Source organism: Leopardus geoffroyi, chromosome X (assembly GCF_018350155.1).
Source record: "Leopardus geoffroyi isolate Oge1 chromosome X, O.geoffroyi_Oge1_pat1.0, whole genome shotgun sequence".
Lineage (NCBI taxonomy): Eukaryota > Metazoa > Chordata > Mammalia > Carnivora > Felidae > Leopardus > Leopardus geoffroyi.
In genome coordinates this window covers 126,222,506-126,241,013 of record NC_059343.1, presented here as the reverse complement: position 1 = coordinate 126,241,013, position 18,508 = coordinate 126,222,506, and the positions used below count along the sequence as shown (strand labels likewise).

Here is an 18,508-nt window from a genome sequence, read left to right as displayed (position 1 = left end):
AGCTACCACCCTAGCTGGGGCCCCATCATCTCTTACTTAGTGGACTGGAACCTCTTTGTAGCTCTTCTCCCTGCCTCCACTCTTCCCACGTCCAGTTCATTCTTCACACTGCCACCATAGAAATAAGTCTAAAGCACAACTCTGACCATTTTACTTCCCTGCTTAAAACTTTTCTGGCTCTGGGGGTGCCTGGGTGACTCAGTCAGTTAAGCGTCTGACTTCGGCTCAGGTCATGATCTCGCGGTCTGGGAGTTCAAGCCCCACATTAGGCTGTGTGCTGACAGCTCGGAGCCTGGAGCCTGCTTTGGATTCTGTGTCTCCCTCTCTCTGCTCCTCCCCCACTCATTCTCTCTCTCTCTCTCTCTCTCTCTCTCTCTCTCTCTCTGTCGTTCTCTCTCTCTCAGAAATAAAGAAACTTTAAAGAAATTAAAAAAAAAACTTTTCTGGCTCTGTATGTGGGAATGTAAAATGGTAGAAAACAGCCACTGTGGAAAATAGTATGGCAGTTCCTCAAAAAATTTAAACATAAAATTACTATATGATCCAGCAATTCCACTTCTGGATATATACCCAAAAGTACTGAAAGCAGGATCTCAAAGAAATACTTCTACACCCATGTTTATTACAGTATTATTCAAATTTGCCAAAAGGAGGAAGCAGCTCAAGTATCTCTTGACACTTGAATGCATAAACAAAATGCAGTATGTCTATATTATGGAATATTATTCAGCCTTAAAAAGGAAGGAAATACTGACATATGCTACAACATGGATGAACCTTGAAGACATTATGCTAAATGAAAGATGCTAGTTACAAAAGGACAAATACTGCATGATTCCACTTCTATGAGAAACCTAGAGTAGTCAACTTTATAAAAACAGAAAGTAGAATGATGGGTGCCAGGGGCTGGGGAGAAGGGGATGGGAGTTGTTTCATAGAGAAGGAGTTTTAGATTTGCAAGACAGAAAGAGTTCTGGAAATTGGTTGCATAACAACATGAATGTACTTAATGCCACTGCCTTTATACTTTAAAATGGTTAAGATGGTAATTTTTATGTTTTGTGAATTTTACAACAATTAAAAAAAAACTTTCCTAACTCTTCTTTGTCCTCTGGAGAAAGTCCAAGCCCTTGTTAAGGCATAAAGATCAGACTCTGCGCATTTGTGTCTGTGATCATGCGGCTTTTGTCCTTTATTAGATTGATATGGTGTGTAGGTGACCCTAAGACCACCACCAGGGTCCATGATTCACTAGGAGCACTCCCAAGACTCAGCATATAGTCATCCTCAAGGCTAAGATTTATGACCATAGAAGGATACCAAGCAAAATCGGTGAAAGAAAAAGGTGATATTTTCATTCACGACCCAAGATTATTACTGGAGACTGGTCACATAGGAACTTTCTGCCTGGCACGAACCAAAACTCCCAACTCCCAGGAGGCAAGCAGACACTCGGCATAAAGCACGTTGTTTGTACAAGTGATCCAGGTGGTCACCCTTAACTCTCATCATTTAGGGAAATTTTCATATCAGTGTAGAGAACTGTTTACCTCTTCAAGTTCCTGGAGGCCAGCCAAGGGCACATCTTGCAAGCAGCCCTTTCTTTCTTTTTTTTTTTTTTTTTAATTTTTTTAATGTGTATTTATTTTTGACAGAGAGAGACCGAGCATGGGCGGGGGAGGGGCAGAGAGAGAGGGAGACACAGAATCCGAAGCAGGCTCCAGGCTCTGAGCTGTCAGCACAGAGCCCGACACGGGGCTTGAACTCACAGACTGCGAGATCATGACCTGAGCCGATGTCGGACACTCAACTGACTGAGCCACCCAAGCACCCCACAAGCAGCCCTTTCTAAAGAGAGTAGCCTCAGGCTTGCTAGGTTAACTCTTGTCTGCCCAACGTCAACTTTTCAACGGCTTTCTCATCATAAACCACAGTCATATCAAACCACAGGGTGCTGCGAAGCATGCAACACTGCCATCTACCCTTCAGCACAGGATTACCCTTACTCCTGGGCCCCTCCTTCACCTCCTTACAAAGTGCTTCAAGAGGAACATCAACTGTCACCTCTGTAAAGCCTTCTCTGATTCCATGCAGCCAGCCAAGTCACATACTCCTACTATGCTGCCATTATAACCTATCCACGCCTTCTTGAGGTCAGTATCTCCAGTGCTTAGGACATGGCTTGGCATGGGCTAGTCATTAAGTAAAATATTGTTTAATTTTACAATGTGTGGCTCATTAACTCACAGAAAAAATCAAGGAGCCCACATTACTCTGTGTATTCCTTCCCCTGCCCTCCAACCTACGTTTGCACTCATCCTTCCCTCCTGTTTCAAAAACAGAGTCCTCTACTTCCTTCCCAAGACTCTAGAACCCCACCCTAAGCCCACCATAAATTCAGTGACTATTAACCTTTGGATTTGCTCATTCTTTATTCAAATATCAAACTGTCTTTACCAACAGTGTACTTCCTTCCCTGGGAACATAGGCATGCACTCTAGAAAGCACTTCCTATCATCCTGTAGCTGTATTTATCTAATCACCCATCAAATTTCCATCACTTGCTGGCCAACATTTTAGAAAGAGTTGTATACCTCCACCAACTGCACCACCTCACCTCCAAATTCTTCCTCAATTGCTATAAGTCAACCAAACCTTTCTGCCTCCCTGACCTGCCCTCCATTTAAGGCAGCCATAAACTCCATTCTACCAAATCCTGTGGTCTTATTTAAAGGTCCACAGCATACTGGAAAGTTAGCTCAGCCTAGCTTGGTTTCCATGACAGTACTCTTTCCAAGTTCTTCCATTTATCCAAAACTTTCTTTCTCAGTATCCCCTTTCAGATCCTCTTCTGCTACAAGACCTTTCAATATTATTTGCCAGAATTCTGACCCAATATGCCTTTGTAGCTCTTATTTTTATCTTTTTTCATTGTATGGACTCAGAGTTTTAGGGGGCCAATAATTAACACCTCTTTTTAGACAAAAGAACAGAAAATGGAGATAAAGGTCCACTGATGAAGCTGATGGCTTTACACATAGAGCCAAAAAGGAGGGCACCCCTTACATCCTTGAACCACAGGGCCTTACTCACCCAGCCAAGAGCCTGGCTGGACAAATGACCCCAGGGCCTTGTAGACAAAAGCAAAGAATCCAGGGGGAACCTTCTTGGCTGTACATATGAAGCCATTTTCTTCCAAAGACAAGGAGGATTGGTGGCCAAGTTGGATCCATGCAGTTTCTGTTCCCAATGTGGCAACCAATTAGCCATTCCTGCCCAAGAGAAAAAGAGGAGGAAGGGAGGCCAGCAGTATAAACAAGAGACCAGGGAAACTCCACATCCATTAAACAACAACAAAACTGGCATTAATAACATTAATGCTATATTAATCATGAACAGATCAGACATGACTTGTAGGAAGATTCGCTCCAGCTGCCATGTGGAGAATCAGGCCAGGCATTATAAAGTAAGATGATGCAGGAGACCAGTTAGGAAACTATTTGCTCAGTCAAGAGAGAAATGATAAGGCCACAAGTCTTATTGCCTTATAAAATGTAAAGTTGAAGGAAAGTGGTAGCCAAGGCTTTTCCAAGAATTGGTCAACTGAGTGGATGGTGATGGTCGCAAGCTGTGGAAAGAATGAGCTGAGATATAGCAAGGAAGTTGGGGAGAGGTGCTGTGCAGAGATATGATAAGGTCATTTGAGTTATGCTGAATGTAAAGTGCCTACAGGGAATCTGGACAATAATGTCCAGTAGGTCTGGAGTTGAGTAAAGATTATACTAGGGGCTGCAGAGTAGATGAGGTTGTCTGAAGAATGTTCTCTCTCTCTCTCTCTCTCTCTCTCTCTCTCTCTCTCTCTCACACACACACACACACACACACACACAGTGCCATTTTACACACACAAATAGTCCTCTTCCTACTTATGACCCCCATCTTGGGAGACCTCCTTCCTGGTCCACATGTCAGAAATTAGCCAGGGCTTCTTACCTCTGCATACATACACCAGCTCCTATCCCAGCCCTATCCCAACTACTTGTGCTATAGGAAGCCCCTAAACACTGCTTTGCACCCAGGGAGTCACTATCCCAATCCCACTCATGGAGCAGGAGTTTGAACACCTTGGTGTGTGATGTGCCAGGCACTGGCATGAACATGGGGTAAGAGTGGGTCTCACTTGGGTCATGGCCCCTGACAACTCTCCAGCTCAGGTAGGCAGGGACCCAGCACAGTTTAATACTTACCTGCTGGCCTGGCTGTCCAGTTCCACAAGCTGCTCTGGTCTTCTGGGGATGCTCTGCTGCTCTGGGGTCCTGGGGGCTGCAGACTGCTGGGAGGGTGCAGCTGGGTCCCCATGGCCACCTCTCAGGACTGCAGGCCTTTCCTGCCAGGTCTCTCCCACCTTGGCAGCCACATTCTTGTCTTCAGAATCAGCCAAGGTGCTGAGGAAGAGTGAACACCTTTATGGAATGAGACTTTGGGACCAGTTCTTCTTCACCCACTGCATGCTGATGTCACCTCCTGTGGCCATAACAGGCTCCTCTCCCAGAGGGTAGGGAAGAGAGGAGCCCAAAGGCAGTCCCCACTTGTACCAGAGAAAGCATGAGCCTCTGATGATTTTGCCATACCCTCAATCTAGCAATGAGGAAGCGGATTCTCAGCTGTCTAGGCATCAAGGGAGATCTTTTTTCCTCCCTGGAATCACATCATGCCTACACTTGCACACCCTTCCATCCCCATCTGAGGTGCTTCCAATGGTCTCATTCTTTCTCCTGGTGCTTCCTCCTTAACTCTAGTGTGATGGTGCTGCTGCCTGGAGGCCTCAAAGATGTTATATGACCACTAGGCCAGGGACACAGAGTCAGGCTAAACTCAACTCTCCCAACATCAGCAGCCTGCCTCCAATCACTGGTGAGGCTCCCCTGGAACAAGAAGAGCACACTACCAGCTACCTCCAGCCCTAGGATCTTTTATTCATAGAAGTTAATCCCATAGTAGGCATGCTCCCTGCCTTCATTCTTCAAGTGGAGCAGTGACCATACTTTTTGCAAAGTATGCCCTGAAAGCAATGCGACTCTTCAGCCTCAGGTGAGAGGAACAAAAATATCCCAGCAGAGACAATAAACTTATTACCACTTCCAGCTGCCCAGGCAGATCTGCAGGCAAGTGGGTGTTGTGTCTCCCTGTGCTGCTTCTACCCTAATGGTCTGCTGCAGCCCAGCCAGATACCAAAAGTGGTCTGCTCAGATAATGCCAGTCCCTTAGTCAGCAAGATACCCTGACACACCCACTCCACCCTTATCTGTGACATACATGCTTGAGCCAAAAACAAACGTAGAAGCCCAACGAGCTTGTTTCCTGCCTCTGTAAGCCCGGAGCTAGCTTTGCCATGGACTTAATCAGAGTGCTGTCCCATCTCCTATCTGTTATAGAATTACAGTAACAGAGATTGTCCTTATGAAGTTTGTGAATCAAGTCAAGATTTCTGCAAAGAGTAATTTTGGGGTCTACTGCAACACAGTGGCAAGTGGGTGAATAAGGTTCCTTTGCCCTAGGCCTCAGAGCAAAGCCACTATGATTATAGGAGTTTTAATCCACCTGACCTATAAAAAGTAAATCTTACTAAAACAGTCACAGGCAGTCTTGCTGAGCAATGTAATATCCCAGAGATCTCCCATGCCCCTAATGAACTGCCTGGAAGTCACGTGCTTAGAGATACGCCTGTAACTAGATCAAAGATCCAGTAGCCTAACACAGCTACTGCCAATTCCTGACACAATCAGACTCTCCACATGGAAGATAACAATACCGTCCATTCTTAAACTACCCCCAAAAGACTCCTCTGCTGGTTGTCAATGGTTCTTCACAGTGAATACATGTGCTTAAAGTTCACATGCTTCTCATGCAGAAAGAACATAAACCTGAAAATCTGAGACTTGCAACATAACAAAGAGGAAAACAGCCTATGTTTTAGATGTAAAGTCTAATAACAAAAGTTTGCTGGGGAAGAAATGAACTACTCTGTCTTATTAAATGAAATCAGGCCAATAAGCTGGTAAAAGGAAGCAGAGGCCAGTTTTCCCAGTGTTTTTTTGAGGTGGAAGGAGGCATTCCTCTGGGGCTGCTTTATTTAGCTTGAAGTGTTTTATAAAAGGAGAGTTTGACATAGTACTTTGTGCCAGGAAATGTTCTACATGGTTTTGACAAACTCACTTGACCCTCAGAACAACACTGTGTGATAGGAACTATTATTACCACTATTCTACAGTAAGGAAATACAAACACAGAGTGTAAGAGGAAGAAACTTAGCATGTCTGACTCCATATTGCTTCTATTTCCCTTGCTACTGTGACCTATAGCTTAGAAACTTCTGTTTAGCCCTGCATGTAGGCATGCTACAGCTAAGATTTTCAAAAACCACTCTTTACCCAAAACTTACTTCACCCAAGGGGATAAGGAAGTATGCACAGAAATGACTATGCTATGTTTAAGATTTACAGGAACAACATGACCAAATTCCTGCAAACAAAGATAAACTGACCAAGGACAGAGAAATTACACAACCTTCCTGGGATGTCTACAGATGTCAGTCATCTTTTAACTCCACTCCCTCCTGATTCCTCCTTTTGCTAAGTTTCTTTTGCTTCTTTTATAAAGCTCAAATTTCATGCCAAGGGGAGATAACTCCTTAGGACAACAGTCCACCATCTCCTTGGTTTGCTGGCTGTCTGGATAAAGTCGCTTTCCTTACCCCAGTGTCTTGCCTTTCCACTTACTGGCTTGTCTTGCAGTGAGCAAAATGAGCTTGGACTCGGTTAGAAGAGATTAAAATGATACCCAAGGTCAAATAGCGAGTGACAGAGCTTAAGCATAAGACCATGCACAGGAATACATGCTCCTGATTACCATACTATACCAATTCTTCCTGTACATGTGATGAAGCAAGACCAAGTTAGACTAGGGAAGAGTTCATCAACTTTGGAGCAGTTTGACTACTCCGCAGGATAGCCTTGCCCCCTGCCCCCATCACCCTTCCTCGCCCAACTCTTGGGAATTAAGCTGCCTCTTCACAGAACCCCAGAGCCCTGCCCAGGCAGATCTGCCCAGGAGGTCCCTCATGGGTGGAGGATCCGCTGCCCTCCCCGTATGTCCACAGCCCCTGCCCCTGGGCAGCTCTGAAGATCAGTGGCCAGTGGCCAGAAACGACCGAGAGGCCAGGGCACCCTGCCAAACAGGCGGGGACCACAGGAGCCCTGTTCAGCTCCTTACGGGCACCCAGCTCGCTCTCTCTTTCTCGCCTCTGCCTGGACTGTGGCGATGGTCCGTCCACACGTGGTCAGAGGGGCTGCTTCAACCCCAAGGTCGGTGGCACCACCAGAGCCCACTGGGCCAGCAGGGCAAGGGCAGCGAGAGCCCAGGGAGTCTCCCAGACGTCAGGCCTAGCCCATTTGTGATCCTCGCGCACCATCTAGCGGCAGGAACCAGCACGGCAGCAAGAAAAGCTACACTGAGGCCGTTCTCCCCCAGGGCAGCCATTTCGCTCGGTGAACTGTCGCATTTCCCGATGGGCGCTGCGACTCGAGCTTCCGGTTGCAAGGAAATGGCGGTGCGCGCAGGCGCACACTAGCTTCAGCGCTCTCGCTCCAGCGCGCAGGCACACAGAAGACGGTGTCGCGCCCCACTAGGAGCGCGGCCACAGGGATGCGCCAATCAGGAGCGCACGCGCGAAACCGGACTTGTGTCCCGGCTGCTCAGACTCCTGGAGGAGTGCTGGGATCTCAACCATTTTTCTTTCCAATCCAGCATCTGGTGGCTTTCCACAGACATCGTGAAGGCTCTAGAGCAAGGCTTGTCAACCTCGTCATTATTGACATTTTAACTGGATTACTCTATGGTGGATGCTGGTCTGTGTATTGTATGTATGGTCTGTGTAGCATCCTTGGTCTCCACCCATTATTTGCCAATAGCAACCTCCTCCCCATTGTGACAATAGTGTCTCCAGCCATTGCCAAGTGATCCCTAGGGGTTCAGGAGGTGGGGAAGCTGCCCCTGGTTCAGAACCACTACCCTAGAACAAAGATTTTCAAGCTAGACTGCGCATGAAAATAAACTGGGAGTTTTAAAAAAGACAATGATGGTGTAAGCCACCTCACAACAATTAAATCTAAGTCTCTGCATAGGGCTCAGGAAGCTTTTTTGTTTTTAAAATATTTTCCTGTTGATTCTCAAGTGCGGCCTGAGTTTTCTCCACTGCCCTATCGCATAAGAAGCTAGATCCTGTCCCAGTTCAGGGAATATTAGATGAGATCATGCAGGCAGAGTGCTTTACACCTTAACCAGCTGAGAGTTACTGGTTCTGGATCTTAAGAATAGGTTCCAAACAACAGACTTCATAAACTAGCTTTTTAAAGTTTTTCCTGAAGGTTTTTTTTTTTTTTTTTTTTTTTTTTTTTTTAGAGGCTCTTGTGTTGGGACTCAGTTTTACCACTTGTAAGCCCTTGAGCAAGTCACTTAACCTTTCTGTGCCCCAGTTTCCCCATCTTATTCATTTCACAGAGTTGCTTGAAAGATTGTAAAGCATCCAGCAGAGCACACTATAGGTGTCAGTTACTGTTTTCACTCTGTTAACTGTCAGTGCAGTCTGAAACCAAAAAGTCACAAAATAGGGCCTCATACCTCATAGCTTACCAAAGCCCTACTCCATCTATCATCCCTGTCACTGGTTAGGCTCTAGCCACTCTGTGCTTTGGAACATGCTGGTGTGTTCCCACGGCAGTGTTTTTAGGTCTGCAGCTCTTTTCTCTTTTCTGGAATTGGTTCCTTCTCCTTATGGGAGCTTGCCTGAGTTGCCCCATGTATTAGCCCTCCTCACTGCCACCACTCTATCTTAGCCCTCTGGGTATTTCTTTCAGAGCACTGTTCTTCCCAGAAGGCACAGAGACTTAGGTTTCACACCTTTGTTCTTCATTCCTACTGGGTGCAAACCTCACAGGATTGTGGGGAGCACTGTATGGGACACAGTGAGTAGAGTGGAGTGCACACAGTAGGTGACCCAAAGTTAAGTAGCTATTGTGGTCATTAACAATATCCAGTATTAAAGAATCAGCCCTTTCATACCTCAATAGGCCTTCTATTCCACCACTCCTCCACAAGGACCCTCAGTACTAGCCACACTCAACTGCATACAGTGCTCAGGAAATACCAGGTTGTTTGGAGTCCAAGCCTGGTCTGGGTTCAGGACTTTGTGTCTATATGTGTACTTCCTCCCAAAGGGATGGATTCTATCCCCAACAGATGATGAGAACTGAAGGACTACTCGAACAGATGCTCAGGGCACAGTACTCACTTAGATCACACAGCTGCCTGACACTGGGCCACCGTGTCCTTGTGGTTAAGTGTAGGCTCCCTGCAGGCACATTGCCTGGATTCAAATCAGTACTTTGCTACCTCTCAGGTGTGTGACCTTGGGCACATCACCTGAAATGGGGATGATAATTGTGTCTGCCTCATAAGTTTTCTGAGGAGAGTAAATGGGATAATAGATGCTAAGTACTTAGAATAATGCCTGGGCCCTAACATGTGCTAAATTGTTCCTGTTTTTATTACTGGGGCCTGTGGACATTTATAAAAGCAGCATCCCTTTGTAGTCTATCTGTATCCATCAACTTGATACAGATTGAGTGACTGGGTGCTGTCTTACCCAGTATTTCCAGGGGTAGGTTGCATTCTTTGTCTCTGTAAATCAGGCAGGTTGATGTTCACAGCAAGCTGAGCAGTCACAGCTCACAGAGCACCTCATTGCCCATGCAAGCCTGCACTTGAGTAACACACTCACTAAGATTCCTCATGTTTGTTCCCACATCCATTTATCCCAGTTGTACTTGCAACCATAATTACTAAATTCAATTATTAAACTCATAAAAGTGAATGGAAAAGGAGTGGTTGCTTTTTGCATAAGAAACATTTTATGGGGCACCTGGCTGGCTCAGTCGGTAGAACGTGCAACTCTTGATCCCGAGGTTATAAAGTCAAGCCCCACATTGGGTGGAGAGATTAGTTAAAAATAAAATCTTAAAAAAAGAAACATTTTCCTTGGAAATATAATAAAGGTAAGTTTCTTAAAAATCATTGCCAAAATATGTACAGTTAAGACGATGTAAAAAACTAGGTTAAGTCTTTAGACTGTTTTGCAAGTTAATTTCATGTTTGGCTTAATTTTAAAGAAACTGAAAGCAGAAAGCAAAGACTTTGTTTTAGGAGGGTGTGTTAGCAAGAATGATCTGGATGAATATTCAAAGAAAAAGCAGTCAAGAACTTTACCCAATCACACTGGACCAGAGGTCTACAACAGCAACAGTTAATCTGCACAACTGTGCTGGCCAGGACACAGTGAGGCAGGCTGCAAGTGCTGGCCTTTCAGACAGTGGTTTCCACTAGTGGCAGCTCGAAGAGCCAAGGCCCCAACCCAGTGGCCTTTCTTTGCACCTGCTGAAGCAGAGTGGTAGGGCAGGTGTGCCGGCTGGCAGCATGCCCTTGTGGCTCTCTGCAGACACTGGCTTCGTCCATCTGCTCTGAACCATAAAGGCACTAGCACAACTTGGAGCTGAACTATCTGTGCCAACATCAGCATACCTATACTTTGTCCCCAAGGATGACTCATGCTTGGTTTGCAGCCACTTAGGGACATGTGGGACCTTGGGAACCACTCCCTGAATCACCTGAGAAAGTGGACCCTGACTCCACCCAGATCCAGGAACTTAGAGCCCAGCCAGACATGTTTATCTTCTCAGTGGGGCCACTGCTTTTCCTCTCACTGAACCACAGAGCATAGCTGTCCAGAGGAGGTGGGCAGGACAGGAAAAGGAGCTTAAGGATTTGTGGAAGGAAAAGAGGAAAGCAGAGATGAAGGACCTCCTTCTAGCTTGTCCTCGGAGCTCAGCCAAGAAGAGAGAAGGCACTGATTAACCCATCATTTGGTCATTCATTTGTCCCTTCACTCATTCCGTACATATTCATTCTACTTCCTGGTGCCTGCCCAGGCAGGGCTGAACCTCCAGCTGCAAGTGGACCCTTGCGCCTGCACTGGAGGATCTTGAGAGCAAGTGGCAGAGGGCAGGAGAAGGAGCAAGATTCAAGCATAGGCAATTCTGATAAGTGGAAAGCACAGGGACAAAGGATGTGGTGGGAGCAACTGGAGAAGCAAGCTGTAGACAGGACTATGGGAAATGACCAGTGTTCAGTCCCCCGTAACCCAGGCAGTTTTGGCAGCTTGACCCTGGCCTGTCACCAGGGACATGAGAGAATCAGTAACCTGGGGCCATCTGCCTCCTCCAGGCAGCTTACCCTCCTCTCCCAGAGTCAATGTCTGCTTCAATCAAGCCTTCAGGTGGGAAGCCCATGGCTCTGGATCCCACATTGCCATCACTTGACTGTGCACTTGACCTGTTATGGGAAGAGAAACATTTGCTGACTCTGATTAGGTTTTGATCTAATATAACTAAGATGTCCTGAGAGCCAGCCTCAAGGACTAGAAGCCCAGGCTCCCAGTTGCCACCCTGCGCTGCTCCAACTAGAGCCAACTGGACATCAGCAAGTATTTCTGCTTTTCTTCCAAACCTGATGGAGTGGGAGCAAGAGTGGAGCCAAAAAACAGAGCAAAGTGGCAACTTGGGAGGAAGCTAGCACAACGTGGGGAAGCCAATGGTCAAAAAAACAAAGGGCAAAGCATTTGGGGCCACTAATAAATAATAGAGCCCAAGGCAGAAACAAGCTCCCCCAGACATCCCAGGTCCCCTTCCCTCATTTCATGACTGAGTCCCCATTGGGGGTCCAGAACCCCACACTGATAAAATGGAGGCAGACAGGCAAGGCTGTGGGCTCTTATCCATTACTGGTTACCAACTTCCCATTGAAGAAACACTCAACTCTCAGCCGTTGCTCACCACACCCAGGCTTCCTTGGTCTAGCATGAAGGACAGCTCAATGAGATAGTCATAGGATGGCTGGGCACAACCATCCCTTCTGGACTCATCATCCACCACTGGCTCTGCCTCCCATCCTTGCCAGCACCTGCCATGTCTCCCTTTATCCACAGTTCATCCTGGAAGTCTATGCTAGATGCTCTGTTGAGGTCAATGCATCCTTTGGTCATTGACTTCCCTAAACTTCTGACTTGGCAGGCTTGCTTGCCCTGGCCATCAGCAGGACTGCTTTCAGTGGGGGCAAAGGCACAGTGAACTTGGGCCAAGGGCTGGGTGGGGGTGGTCTGGCCTGGAGTTTTGTCCTCCTCTGCAACTGGCTTTCTGAGGGATCTTGGCAGGGGCCTGCCCCTCTCCAAACCTCATACATTCCTTCATTTATTCTTTCAAAAGATATTCACTGAGGACTTGCACTGCCCCAGGCACTGGGGACACAGTGGGGGAACTGGACAGTCCTGGTCCCAGCTCTATCCATGGACCTTACACCATAGGCCACATGGGCTCTATGTCCCTGCACTGAGTTACCTTAGGTCTAGATTGGGGCCCTTGCAGGCCTCTTCACCAGCCAAGTCTTCCTTGGCCTCTCTAGGGCTGGGGTCCTCCTTGTATTTGGAGCCCAGGGAAGACCTATGGAGGAAAGAAACATAAGTTAACCATCCAACCACACTCAGATGAAGGCATTTATCTCATACTCAGATGCCAACTGTCTCCAAGGAACTTAAAAGCTGATATTGCAGGACTAGCCAATTCTCAAAATATCATTACTAATAGCTACTATTGATTTAGGGTCAGACTCCATTCTCATGGTTTTGCATGCATTAACCCTCCACATAAACCCCAGGATATGGGCACTATATTTATCCCTGCCTACTTTCTAGATGAGTGAATGGGAGCACAGACAGCCCAAGCAACTTGCCCCAAGGTTCCCAAGGGGAAGAGCTAGGATTTGAACCCAGTCTGATTTCAGAGTTCTGTACTATAATCCTCCATGGTGTTGAGACTTCTCCTAAGCTGCTAATTCAACCTCCCTATGTTCTCTCTGAGGTCATCGGGGAGCCTCATGGTGTCCAACGCAACAGATACACTCCTTTCATCATCACCATTCAGGACCACTGACCCAGTGGGCCACTCCTGTCTTCTTTCCCCAATTCATCTGTCATGACTGTGACACCATCTCCTACCTCTCTTGCCATACCTTCCCAGTCTCCTTCACCATTCCCTCCTCTTCTGCCCCTTAATGTTGGTGTTATCAGCATTCCTTTCCATCTGCATGCTCCACCTCTTTGCCCACCTCCTCCTCCTTGACATCAACTGCTACCCTCAAACCAATGACTTCCACATGTTTGCACATCTCTGTGCTCCTGACCCATACCTCCAATGCCTTTCAGACTGTCCCTCGGTCAGCTCACCCTCGACATGGCTAGAATTGACTGCCATTCCCAGCTGCCCTTGGGGGGATGACCAGGCAGCTGCCACCTCCACACTGGGCTCTGTGCCCAGCCTGCTAGCCCCTCTCTCAATTCCCTTGATATTGTACTTCATGTAAACACTGACATTGAATCCCATTATTTCAGCTTTCATCTGTCTGCATATAACATGTAAATTTCTTGAACCCTGACCTCTCTCCCAAACCTCAACTACAAACCCTCAAATGCCTCCCAGCAATTTGTATTTGGTTGCCCACAAGTAAATTCATTATATATTCATTTAAAAATACTAAGTATTTATATCACCCCTCCTTGTCCCTTGCCCCTGGTCCTCAGTAGTGTGGTGAGTTATGGAGCAAAAGGTGCAGAGTGGGAGTCAGGCAGCCTGAGTGGAGTCCTGGATCTGTCTGCTCTTGGCCATGTAACCTTGAGCAAATTACTTGACCATTCAGGGTCTCAGTTTCCTCATCTCTAAAATAGACATAGTGACTGCATCTGCATCATGCATGAGGATACCTGCTAGGCTGTTGAGGCAGGGCAGGGCTTGGTGAATTCTAGCTTTCTCTCTTTCTTCTTTCCCCAAATTGATTCTCTGGAAAGTGGGAGAGGAGAACCCCCATGGGATTTCAATGGTTGTAGCTTTGCCACTCCCAGACAAAGTACCAGAAGCCTTGTGGGTTCTGGAGACAGGAGGCACAGCAGGGATCTTCACTGGAGGCAGCCTGGCTTCCTCCTGCATCTCTTGGGGTTACTTGGACCCTGTTTCTCAAAGACTTGTCACCTTAGGAAAATCAGTGAAGCAGCTTCCAATGTTACCTTATTAAAGATGTTGTCACACTGGATGATCCTCAATCATTCCAGCAATAAACACTCTCACATTTCTGTTCTGGGCCAGAGGGAATGTAATGAACATTTAGCTGCAGCCCCTGCCCTCCAGGCTCTCAGAGTTCTTAAGGAATATTGATCCAGGAGTGGACAACTGTGCATAGGCACCACATAGAGACCTGGGAGGCTGGAGACAAGGGCCCAAGGAGGGAGAGGTATACGAGGAGTACTGAGTTCAGGCTGCAGAGCCCAATCAGGGTGGGGGGCATTGCAGGGTTCTCCCAGGGGGCTGGAATGACTACTTCTGCCTTTTAGAAATCTCACCCAGGTAGAGATGTGGAGGGTCTAGGGATGGGGCAATAGGAGAATAAGAATAGGAAATATCTCTAAAATAGAATGGGTAGGACTCAGTGCCAGACTGGGGTGGGAGTGTGAAGAAGAAGGCGCCAAAGAGGAGTGTAAAGGTACCTAGAGATCCATCAGGACTCATCTTGGATGACACTTCCTCCAGGAAGCCTTCCCTAACCAACCCACCCGTATGCTAGTGAGAGGCCCCTTTGGAGCTCCTACTGCTCCAGTGGGCATACACTCTGGCCTCCCTCCCCAGACTCTGGGATTCATGAGGAAGAGTCTCAGTCCGGCTGCTTCACAGCTGCCTTCTAGGCCCTGGCGCAGGGGTCAGGTGTGCATCGGGGGCTCAGTAAATGTTAGTTGAGTGAATAGCTAAATGAGATTAGGAGAGAGAGTGCTGCAGGATCCCTCCCACTACTTGTCCCTCCAAAGAGAATTGGCCCCTCCATGCTCAGATCTCCCCTTGTCCCCACCCCAGCTCCTAGCAATCCACCCCCCATCCTGTCTGCCTGTTGCATGGCTCTCTGCCTCCTATCTTGAGGCAGGGGCTGGGCCCTCTGTGCTCCTTGTAGTCCTCCTGTCCCTCACCCTCTCCAGAACCAGGTGTGGTGGCATCATGAGCTGTCAAGGCTGACCTGGTGACCCTACCCTGTTCCCAATAGTCCTGTCACACAAGCAGAGCAACTGCCCCAGCGGCTTCAGGGCGCTTTGCAGAGCCCATGTCTCAACCCAGCACAGCTGTCCTGTCTTGTTCTCAGTGCTTGGCAGGGCTGAGCCCTCACAGCTTGCTGGTGTCTGCGTCTGTCTCCCCTACCAGGCAGATGGTCAGCATCTCTGGCCAGGGGACAGTCATCTCTGGCTTGCCAGGGCCAGGTTTGCCTCACATGAACCAAGTACTTGCCCCTAAAGAGGTGTGGGGTGAAAGCATGAATGGAGGCAGAGAACCTAGGTTGACCATGTCTCTTACCAACCAGCCCCTGGGCCTAATCATTTGCATCCCTTCCTTGCTTATCCCATCTCTAAAATGGTGTGGAAGGAGCCCAGCAGGGCCTCCATACCTCATTCCTTCCAGGTCTGGGGTCATCAGGCGGAGTCCTGCCCCAGGTGTCGTGATCTGCAGGTGGACAACTTCCTCACCTCTTGTACTGCAGCCAAGAAAGATAGCCAGGGAGTTGCTGGTAAGGAAAGCCTCCCCCTTTTCCCATCTGTGCCAGGGGTCCAAGGGCATTCTCCTTCAGAGATCTCCTGGGTAATGCAGTGGGACACCCAGAACCATTGTCTTTTTTTTCTCTTGTCTCCTCTTTGGCCTTTAGCTTTCTTGGTGCTACAGCTGAGCTTGACCCACTGACTTCCAGGTCGCAGAGGAAGGAGAGTGAAACACCCCTTTACCAGTCTCCCACCCTTGAGCCCAGCCCCCTTTAAGCATAGCAAGTGGATTCTGGATGGAAATGGGACTGCCCAGCCCCAATGCCCTGTTTGTAGCTGCTGTCATGATGCTGTCACCCACTTGCAGAGATGAGCCCGGGCTATGGTTCCACTGGAATGCCCAAAGTGGCTATTTGTGAAGCCAGTGAGAGTTCTGGGTATATAGGCTGATGGGGACTGATGACAAACAAGATAATCAGGAAACCTACAGGCCAAAGTTGGAGAGCCAGTGGGAGTAGGATATCAGAGACTTGGGGGATGAAGGAAAGTGACCAGTTGCCTGTGACCTGGAGTCCACAGAGAATCAGACATTCTCAGCACTCAGAGGATGCTGAGGATTCCCTTTGAGGATTCCCTTTGAGGATTCCCGTGCTCAGAGCCTGGCCCACAGCTGACCACATACATCCTGCCAAGTCTGATTCCACTGCAGGACCTGACCCCCAGCAGGCTTGGGCCATGGTGATGGCCAGAGCCAGAGGCAATCTAGAGCTCTCTGGCTTTGTGGGAGTACTCTTCACTCAAGACCATACCTTTTTAGGTCCACAAAGTAAGGCCTAAGCCATCCTTTAAGACCCAAACCACTTACAGCCACTCCCTCCTTTCTTCAGCTGCCTGTGGACACTGGGTTGGGTCCTGGGTTATAGATGGGGGTGAGTCCCAGGCCAGGTGAAACCCCCAGCCTAGTGTGTATGGGGGGGGGCAAAACAGGGACAGAGTAGCATGGCTCCTGACTCTACTAAAGTGTAAGACTGTGCACAAATTCAGCCCCAAGGGCGCCTGAGAAGCTTCATGGAGATGTGGCCTCGCTGGGGGCCAGCTGGAGGCAGGCAGGTGGGAGAGGAAGAGATGGAGGCTGGCAGGGGCCTTAAATGATGAAACCAGATCTGGTGTGGCAAAGGGATGCCATGGGATGGGCTTAAAGTGGGGGGTGAAGAGCTTCACATGATCAGACTGGCACTTTAGAAAGGCCCCTTTGGGTCCACGACAGGGAAGGAGGGGCCAGGGTGAAGGCAGAGAAACAGGTATTCTTCACTTTGGGTGAGCCGGTGTGACTTGGCTGCTCTCCTTGGAAAGTCACCTTGGAGTTGATCCTGACGTCCGGCTCCAAGCTAAACTAGGAGGCCATAGAGGATCGGGTCAGTGGGCTGCCTGTGTATGTCCTTCCTGGGATTTGGCTGAGAGGTCGCACATTAGAGATGACAGGGGGAAATGGAAGGGCTTCCAGGGACAGGGGGCCTGGTGCACAGGGGCAGCTCTGATCTGTGCATGTCTCCTCCCATGATAGCAATGATGACAGCATAAAGCACCTGGCCAGGACACACCCCACTTGGGAACATCACAGGCAAGTAAAACATACTTCCTCACTGGTGTTTCTGGTTATGTGGCAGAGGAAATAGGAACAAAGTGTCACCCCAACCTGCCCAAGCTGGCACCTCTCCCTCAATGCCTTCTTCCTTTTTTGTCACTCCATTTAGCAATCCCTTCTTGAAGACCCAGCTCAAGTGGCACCTCTTCCAGAGGGGCTGTTATGAGTTGCACTGTGTCCCCTTAAAAGATATACTGGAGTCCTAACCCCTGGTATCTATGAATGTGCCCTTATTTGGAAATAGGGCCATTGCAGATACAATAAACTTAAGATAAACTCATACTGGAGGAGAGTGTCCTAATCCAGTGTGACTGGTGTCCTTATACAAAGGGGGCATTTGTACACAGACACACAGAAGGAGTATGGCCATGTGAAGACAGGGGCAGAGAGTGGAGTGATACATCTACAAACTGAGAGCTGCCAAGGATTGCCAGCAATACCAGAAGCTAAGAGAAAGACCTGGAACAAATCCTCCCCCAGACCATTTGAAAGGAACATATAGCCCTGCTGACACCTTGATTTAGGACTTCTGGCCTCCAGGTGTGAGAGGACACATTTCTGATGTTTTATCCACCGAGTTTGTGTTAACTTGTGACAGCAGCTCCAGCAAACTCATACAGGGGCCTTCCGGTGTCTCTTCTCCTGCAGCAGCCCACCAGCCCCTCTCACCAGACCTTCAACCACAGATGGCTCTAGTCCAATCTTAAATTGTCAGCTAGGCTGAGAGCCGACGGAGACTGGGAGCACTCTTCCAGTGTGGACCCAGCTGCCTATGGGAGTACCTCCTTCTCCGCACCCACAACCGCATTTCCCTCAGAGGCCAGCAAGATGGCGATATTGGTCTCTTCATTTGCCCTGCAAATCAGCAAGCCTATAACTGGGAGCACCCAGGCACTGTGCCAAGGATTTCATATGTATTACCCCTTTTAGTATTTGAGAAGGCCTCAGGAGGTAGGTATCACTACTCACTATTGTATACATGAGGAAACTGAGGCATAGAGAGGTAAAGTGGCTTGCACAAGGCCAGTATAAGGCAATGCCAGGGTTTGCCTTGTGCCAAAAGCTGTGCTTTTACTCAGTGCTCTCCAGCTTACTCTGTCAGACAGCATGCTGGGGCACAGCCTGCAGGCCTC

General features: G+C 48.3%; 1 protein-coding gene across 1 annotated transcript in view; it reads right to left on the bottom strand.

Annotated features, from left to right (window-relative positions):
- Positions 1-18,508, bottom strand: part of ZNF185 (zinc finger protein 185 with LIM domain) — a 62,804-nt gene that overhangs the window by 19,525 nt on the left and 24,771 nt on the right. The window contains exons 13-17 of the mRNA XM_045471206.1: positions 15,643-15,729; positions 12,507-12,608; positions 11,346-11,445; positions 7,469-7,626; positions 4,248-4,445 (exon numbers count right to left, since the gene is read on the bottom strand). Coding sequence (XP_045327162.1) covers positions 4,248-4,445; positions 7,469-7,626; positions 11,346-11,445; positions 12,507-12,608; positions 15,643-15,729 — 645 coding nt within the window. The remainder of the gene's footprint in view (positions 1-4,247; positions 4,446-7,468; positions 7,627-11,345; positions 11,446-12,506; positions 12,609-15,642; positions 15,730-18,508) is intronic.